At 34.4% G+C, this 8,840-nt stretch overlaps 1 protein-coding gene across 1 annotated transcript; it reads left to right on the top strand.

The window, feature by feature from the left end:
- The first annotated feature begins 3,940 nt into the window (after positions 1–3,940).
- Positions 3,941–5,593, top strand: LOC143558377 (uncharacterized). Its single transcript, XM_077047224.1, has 3 exons — positions 3,941–4,049; positions 4,150–4,382; positions 4,763–5,593. Exons 1-3 carry the CDS (start codon positions 3,941–3,943, stop codon positions 5,591–5,593), a joined length of 1,173 nt encoding a protein of 390 aa, XP_076903339.1.
- Positions 5,594–8,840: the final 3,247 nt, after the last annotated feature.

The following is an 8,840-nucleotide window of genomic DNA, read 5'->3' on the forward strand; positions in this document are numbered from 1 at the left end:
GTACGTCTTTTACCTTAAAGATTACGTTTTTATTAACATTTAACCTTGAAACTTAGAGCAGAGATAGATCGATTGTAAACAAAATGTAAAGTTATAAACTTGATGTTAAAACGAACCGAACGACCCAAGAACATAAACAGCTCGTTAAAATGTAACCCTAAGGTCTAGTGTTAAACGTTCTAGCTTAAAGGTCCGAACTTTACACTTATCCGAGTCAAGTCTTTTCCGAGGTTGGCTATGGGAATGTTTACGAGGACGGTTAAAAGGTTTATACGTTGAAATATAGCCGATTGGCGGAGTTAAAACCAAACCAGTGGCCGTCACTGGATAACTTCGCTGTAAGCAGGTTCATGTAGGCAACTTCGCCTGCAAAGCTAAGTTCGCTGGATGATAACTTCGCATAGCAACAACTTCGCCTGGCATATGTTCGCTTAGGGTTAACTTCGCCGAACACTAACTTCGCCTAATACAAGTTCGCTGATGATAAGTTCGCATGACGTTAAGTTCGCTTACAGTAAGTTCACTTAATGTTAAGTTCGCTTATTGTTAATTTCGCTTAATGATAAGTTCGCTGGAGTTAGCAAATTAGAAAATAAATTAAAAACCTAATTGAAAATGTGTTAAGACAGTTAATGTAAATAAAATTTTTCCAAGCTGAGCTGGCAGCTCAACCCCAGCCAGGGGCTCTGCCCCTTGGACCCTGCTAGGGGATGCCGCCCTAGACCCCGCTGCCAGGGGCGCTGCCCCCGGACCCCCGTTCGTTGTGGGTAGTAGCTAAGATTAGAAAGATGATATGAGTAGTGATAGTTAATTGATACGTGTACTTATTATACAGTCAGCCGTGCACAACTGAAGAAAGGGATTACGATTAACGGTGAACGTAACCGCATTCATGTGAGTTTCTAGCCCCATTTATGTGTTATGTTTTCGGGGCTGTGTGCATACTCAATATGTTTGTTAATACGCTTATCCTAAGATATAAGTGTATGCCTTATGTGAATAATGTGAAATGTCTGAATGATTGCTTGATGGTACGTGAACGATCTTCGGATATTGCACGTACTGTCAGGTTGTAACGCTATATATAAGGTAAGTATGATATGTATGCTTATGTGTATGAACGTGATAAAGTTAATAAAAGAAGGAAAGGATGGTTGTATGTTTACGAAAAGGGTACCGAGCCCTAATAATACTCGAGGTATGATGTATGGTTGTATGGTAATGAAGAGGGAATCGAACCCTACTAATATTCGAGAACTAGGGAACCGAACCCTACTAATATTCGAGGAAAGAGGGTACCGAGCCCTAATAATACTCGAGGGAGGAGGGTACCGAGCCCTAATAATACTTGAGGAAGGAGGGTACTGAGCCCTAATAATACTCGAGGAAGGAGGGTACCGAGCCCTAATAATACTCGAGGAAGGAAGGTACCGAGCCCTAATAATACTCGAGGAAGGAGGGTACCGAGCCCTAATAATACTCGAGGAATGTAGGGCGTAATGTTCTTTATAACGTAAGATATGAAAGCAAGTTAGTACAAAAGAAAGTATGAAAGTATGAATGAAAGAATATAAGTTTGTGTGTATTGTATAATGTATGATTAACTAGAACTCACTCAGCGTAGCTGACTTTTAGTATGCACGCAGGTGAGTAGGATGAGGCAGCTCGCTTGAGGGGACACGTGGCGTTGAATAAGAGACTGGCATTGGAAGGCTCAGGGCGTGTTATGTTTTAATTACTTAGTTTTCGAAAGACAAGTTGGTTGTTTAAGACAAGTTTTGAATTGTTATGAAATGTTTTATTAAAGTTTTTATATTCCGCGAATGTTTTTAATTAACTCTGATATTAGAACTGCGTTTATGAGTAAATCCAACACGAAATTAGGGCTACCGGTAACGGGGCCTTACAGAACAAGACAGCATGATGCGAGACAATATAACTTACCATCCGGTTCTGAAGTTTCCGCTTTAATCGTCGGTGATATTGGTCACGCTGTCGACAATCGAGATATAATTGTTACCAAGCAATCTGGTTCATTAAAGCGTATTAGTGAACTTCATCCATCGTATACACCTCTTCAATACCCGTTGTTTCATCCTTTTGGTGAGGATGGTTATCAGGTTAATATACTTCATAAGAATGTTTTCTCTTCATCAACCGCAGCACGCAAGAAGGTTACAATGCGTGAGTTTTTTGCTTATCATATTCAAGATAGGCCAAATACGTTTTCAACCATGTTAAATGGTAGGCATTTGTTTCAGCAAATTTTAGTTGACAAATATACGATGATTGAGGCTCAAAAATTACATTTTATACGCGGTAAACAACATGAACTTCGATGTGATACTTACCAAAGTTTACGAGGTATGCAATACGTTGGGAATACTGATGCTTCAACCGCTGATCAACGTGTTATTCTACCATCCTCATTTACTGGCGGAGCAAGATATATGCTGCAAAATTATCTAGACGCTATGTGTCTATGTAGATGGTTTGGCTATCCCGATTTTTTCATAACCATAGCATGTAATCCCAATTGGCCAGAAGTTAAAAGATTTCTTAAGGATACAACATTAAAGTCGGAGGATAGACCTGATATTTTATGTCGGCTATTTAAGGTCAAACTTGATGAAATGATTAAATTGGTGAAGGATAAGTCTTTGTTTGGAAAGGTTCAAGCAGGTAATTTAATTTAATTTGTTGACTATAAAATTATAGACATGACCTACTTGAATATTTTACTTTCTATAGACTTAAAAATCAATTTAAACAAACAGATTTTTGTTTAACTAATAAAAGTTGATTAATTTTTACTTTTATTATGTATGTTGCAGTTGTTTACACGATAGAGTTTCAAAAAAGGGGCTACCGCATGCTCATATTTGCATATTTATGCATCCAGGTAGCAAGATTCATAATCTACAAGATGAAACAAATTTATTTCTGCTGAGATTCCAAACAAAGACACTGATCCAGACCTATACAAGCTTGTATCTGATCATATGATTCACGGTCCTTGTGGTGATGCTAATCCGAAGTGTACCTGCATGGTAAACAAAAAATGCTCCAAAGGTTTTCCTAAAATGCTTAATGATGAGACAGCTGTTGATTCGCAAGGTTTTCCGGTATACAAAGAAAGAGATAACGGGCAATATGTTGTTAAGTCAGATATAATGATGGATAACAGAACTGTTGTTCCATACAACAAGACTTAATTAAAACTATTTCAAGCACATATTAATGTTGAGTGGTGAATCAAGATGGATCGATAAAGTATTTGTTCAAATACATTAATAAGGGTCCAGGCCGAGCAGCAATTTCTCTTGTACAAAATAACAATGCTGATAACCCGGATCCTAATTTAGATGAAATCAAAGCGTTTTATGATTGTAGATATGTCTCTGCATGCGAGGCAACATGGAGGATATTTTCATTTGATGTGCATTATAGGATTTCGTCTGTTATGAGACTTGCTTTTCATTTACCCGGTGAGCAACAGGTAATATATGGTGCTAACGAAGATATTGAAGATATTTTGAACAAGACAACTAATGCTTCTTCGATGTTTGCCGGTTGGTTTGAGTGTAATAAGAATCATGACCTTACAAAAACTCTCACATACGCAGAGTTTCCAACAAACTATGTTTGGAAAAAACAGTTACGTAAATGGGAACCTCACCTAAGGGGTTTCGCAATAGGTAGAGTTCATGTTGTTCCGCCGGCATTCGACGAGGCTTAATATCTAAGGATAATATTAAATAAGGTTAAAGGCCCAGAATGTTTTGAAGATATTCGAACAGTTGATGGAGTTGTGTTTGAAACTTTTCGAGATGCATGTTACAAAAGAGGTCTTTTAGATGATGACAAGGAATACATAGAAGCCATTGAAGAAGCAAATCATACCTCTACCGGATATTATTTAAGAAATTTATTTGCTACAATGTTGATTACTTATGGTTTATCTAGACCTCATTTTGTTTCGGAAAGCACTTGGCAACTTTTAGTTGACGGTATACTATATAAACAACAAAAAGATCAAAATAACCCAGGTACGATTAACTCATTTTTTTTTCAGTTATGTAAAATATGTAATATCCATTAATATTTCATAAATATTTATTTAATTAGTTTGTTTTTATTTATTTTCAGGTTTGATTCTTAATGAACAACAGTTAAAAAACCTAGCACTCCTCGAAATTGAAAATTTTTTAATTTCAAACAACTCCAGTCTTAGAAGATATCAACAAATGCCATTTCCAGATATGGAGACAATTTCACGAGCAACTAATCCGTTAATGGTGGAAGAGCTCTCATATGATACCAAGACCATGAATAACGAATTTAATAATCTGTTTGATTCGTTAACAGATGAACAACGAGGGGTTTATAACAAAATAATGAAAGCTTTGATTGATAAAAAAGGTGGAGTATATTTTGTTTATGGTTACGGCGGTACTGGAAAAACTTATTTATGGAAAACCTTATCTGCATCAATAAGGTCAAAAGGAGAAGTTGTGTTGAATGTCGCTTCAAGTGGTATAGCTTTTTTCTTTTGGAGGGTGGTAGAACCGCACATTCGAGATTTTTAATACCTATTAATTTGACCGAAGATTCCATTTGTCCGGTAATATTACAACCCAGTTTATGATAATTTTTATATTAATCATTTTTTGAGTATATATGGGTTTATTTGTTATTCCAGTATCAATTTACTTTTAAATATCTTACTTTGTTTATGTTTTTTTATTCTTTCATAAATTAGGTTAAAGGAAATACCGACGTATATGAGTTATTGAAAAAGACAAGCTTAATAATTTGGGATGAAGCACCCATGATTCATAAGCATGCTTTCGAGGCGTTGGATAGGACTTTAAATGATGTTATGCATGTTGATTCTGGTAATTCTTCTGAAGCGGTTTTTGGAGGTAAGGTTGTTGTTTTTGGTGGTGATTTTCGTCAAATTTTGCCCGTTGTAACCAACGGTACAAGAAGTGAATGCGTCAATGCTTGCATAAATTCTTCTTATATCTGGTCAAAATGTAAAGTTCTTAAACTAACTAAGAACATGAGGCTTACATTTGGATGTCGATCTTCAGGCGTTGAAAACATCAGAGAGTTTGCTGATTGGCTATTAGACATAGGTCAAGGAAACGTTGGTGGTCAAAATGACGGACAGTCGGTTATTGATATTTCAGACGATCTTTTGATATTGAACTCAGTTGATCCCATGGGTGATTTAATAACCTTTGTATATCCTAATATATTAGATAGATTCAACGAACTTACTTACTTTCAGGATCGTGCACTGTTGGCACCTTTGAATGAGGTTGTTCAAGAAATTAATGAACGTATGTTAGCCATATTTCCTGGTGAAGAATTCGAGTATCTAAGTTCCGACAATTTAGCTGAAGTTGAAGACGTTTCAGAGGATTTTGATCCACACTTGTACTCTCCTGATTTGTTAAATGGTTTAAAGATGTCAGGAATGCCCAATCATAGATTGGTCCTCAAAGTTGGTGTTCCAATCATGCTATTAAGGAATATTAATCATAAAAAAGGGTTTGTGCAATGGAATGCGGCTTCAAGTTGTTAGTCTCGGTAGGCGTGTAATTGATGCTAAAGTTGTCTCTGGAACGAATATAGGATATCGTACTCTAATTAGTCGAGTAACTCTTACACCAACTGATAAGAAACTTCCTTTTAGATTAAAAGGAAGACAGCTTCCTATCTCAGTATGTTTTTCCATAACAATTAACAAGAGTCAAGGTCAATCTTTGTCAAGAGTTGGATTGTATCTTAAAGATCCAGTATTTTCCCATTGTCAGCTTTATGTCGCTTTGTCAATAGTGAAGAGTCGAGATGGTATTAAATTAGTGATACTCGAAAAAGAATCAAAGCTTACAAATAAAACAACAAATGTTGTGTACAATGAGATTTTTGGAAATGTAGAATGAAAACATAGTGAATTTGTCATGTCTTTGAAATTGTTCTATTCTACACTTATTGTTATCATGTAGCTTTTTTTGGTCTATACTTTTTTTGTTCTATACTTTTGTTTGTTATCATATCTTAAAAATTGTTATTAAGTTATAAATAAATATTTATTGTTAATATATACAAAAAGAATCCGGATTCAAATGTTTAATAACATACCATTGTTTATATGAGTATTTCAATTTTAACTTAAAGTATTAAAAATAGTAAATATAATATTTAATAAAATATTTGAAATATAGGGTAACTATGCATGATATACTCATTAGATAGATATAATGATTTACCTCTTTGGAAAACTAAACCGTCACTTCATTTTGTATTTTATAATTATCAATTTAATTCATCATCATCATCTTCTTCTTCTTCTTTTACACTCTAAAGGTTTTCATAACAAAAATAATCGGAAAAAATTTCTACCATTGTCAATTGGAAGTTCTCTAATGTTTTACGTAAGTATGAATTTCTGTTTAGCGATTTACTCATGATACACAAAGATAATATTGAATCTGTGATGATGTTTAATAACCTCCTCAAACATCAGATTCATGAGATTGGTGTTCGGAAACTTTTACCATGTCTAGAGGAAACCAATCTGATAAATCTTTTACATCATTACCTTGCTGATCTTCACCAAGATGTTTTACCGTTTGAACATGTTAGGGATTGGTATTTTTATCCTAATCAAAACAAAGTTGTTATAAAGTTTGAGAATGGCTAGTACAAAAATTTGAATCCTAAACAACTTTTGTCATGTGATGATTTGTTCCTTTTGAGAGAGCTAGATTTGTTGAAGTTATCTAATCATAGAAAAGAAATTGCACATGTTGAGTTGGAAAGGGAGGTTGGTTTGAAGGTTAAATGGTTAGACGAGTGTGCAAACTATGAAAGTGATTATGATGGTTATCCGGAAAGTTTGTTGTCCGATGACGAAGGAGAAGGTAATATATTAATGCTTTAGATATTCTTCATAGATTTAATAAAAGAAGTATATTGTCAACATATTTTTAGACCAACTAATAAGTATTTTTATGAACTTTAGATTTGTAGGTTGTACATAGCAACTTTTTAATGCTTAGATGTTAGTAATTATTAAACATGTTGTTATGTTAAGTTTAATTTAATTGAATATTGTGATGTTTTTATAACTTTTCAGGTTGTTAGGAAGTGGAAGTTTATGTTTGTATAACTTTTGAAGACTTTTATGATGTTTTAATATCAAAGAAGATGTTTAGTGTTTTTGTTAATGTTTTTTGGTTGTTTTGTTTCAATTCACTTATTGTAACTTTGAAGTTCGAATCTTAAGACAATGTAATTTTATAAATATTTTGGTAACAAAATATGAAGAAGTAGTATGTTAACATAAATCTATGTGTAAGTTGATTTTTGGTATTGACATGTTGTTCCACCCGCGTGTCACGAGGGTCTATACCCTAGTTAATTATTATGAGATAACTCATTAGAAAATAATAACACTTAACCAAGTATGTAGATCTATTTTTTTAGAACTAACAACGCACGTTAAACGAGTGTTCGGTTTTGTCGGTCCAAATTATGTTATGAGATCAAGTTGGATCCAACATTTCCAAGTACTTAAGAAAGTAATTAAAATCAGTTTGTAAACTATTTTTAAGGAAATATACAAGTCTTGATAGCTAAAAACACACTTGTGTGTCTTAAGCGAGTAAAAGTTGGATCGGTTCGGTTTCCATCTCACAATAAGTTCATAGATGAATTCCACATACCCTTACATCATAGATCTTGTATAATAATGTACAAAATGAAATTATTTAAGTTCTACAACTAAAGAGTCAACAACAAGTATTTTTAACAAAAGTTCGGTTCGGTTCGGTTTCCATCTCACAATGAGTTCATAGATGGTCTCCACATACCCCAAGACTTGTAATTGTGACTAACAAACTAAAATGAGCATAAGTTAAACATGAAAAATATGTATAAACAAGTTATATAAGTGTCACACCCTCAAAATCCTCTAACGGAGTTTTACCGTCAGAGGGTGTGAACTAATAGGATCGGAATCATTAGTTATAATCAAACACCATGTTTAAAGTTTTCAAGCCAACAAGACATTAAGTCTTAAATAAAATGCGGAAGCGTAAATTTGTAAACCAAAAAGTTTGAGCCACACAGGACGACTTAAAAACCCAAGTTATTAAGATAAAAATTAAAAGAAGTTTTCAAGCTATAGTGTTTAGCGAATGCAAGATCCTATACCGCGCGCCCGCCTCGACTACCTGAGAATAACATACTAAAAGTGTCAACACATGGTTGGTGAGTTCACAAGTTTATATGAATAAAGCGTTTGCGTTTACGTTTTGCGTTACCAGATAGTGTTAAGTCAATTATATATCAATAGGTATCTAACCTATCAAGCATGTATTACTAAGTGTTCGACACCGAAGTTGACTGTTTATCAATTGCCTTGCCACCATGTCAACCACGACCATGGTAATGTCTTAGCCAAGATTACACCCACTCGACCTGCAGTCGAGTTTAGAGTTGGGTGGGGTTTGTCAAACCCAGTAGTACTACTCAACAGTGACTCGCTATTATCCAAATATTAACCGATTCGATGTTATGAAGGACTTTAGTTGGTTTGTTTGCCACTTAGCCTTACAAGTGATATAAAAAAAACTAACAAAATCTACAGCGTTGGAGTATGTTATCTCCCCCTAATAGAAGCGTTTAAAAAGAGTAAAAAGGGGACGTGAAACTCACTGTTTCCGAAAAAAATCAAAAAGAATTCGAGAGAGGTGTGCGTCACAAAAAATCCTCACTAGTGCTCTAACAACAAAAATAAGATTTTCTAAGTATTTAAACTACAA

The sequence above is a fragment of the Bidens hawaiensis genome, unplaced genomic scaffold, assembly GCF_021521415.1.
Source record: "Bidens hawaiensis isolate Kalapana, Puna unplaced genomic scaffold, B.hawaiensis_p1.1 tig00019446_1, whole genome shotgun sequence".
NCBI lineage: Eukaryota > Viridiplantae > Streptophyta > Magnoliopsida > Asterales > Asteraceae > Bidens > Bidens hawaiensis.

Excerpts from the sequence above, each read along its gene's own strand:
- LOC143558377 (XM_077047224.1), top strand. The coding sequence starts at position 3,941 with ATGTTGATTACTTATGGTTTATCTAGACCTCATTTTGTTTCGGAAAGC. Across the intron at positions 4,050-4,149 it reads AAAAGATCAAAATAACCCAG|GTTTGATTCTTAATGAACAA; the intron begins GTACGATTAACT and ends ATTTATTTTCAG. Across the intron at positions 4,383-4,762 it reads TAACAGATGAACAACGAGGG|GTTAAAGGAAATACCGACGT; the intron begins GTTTATAACAAA and ends TTCATAAATTAG.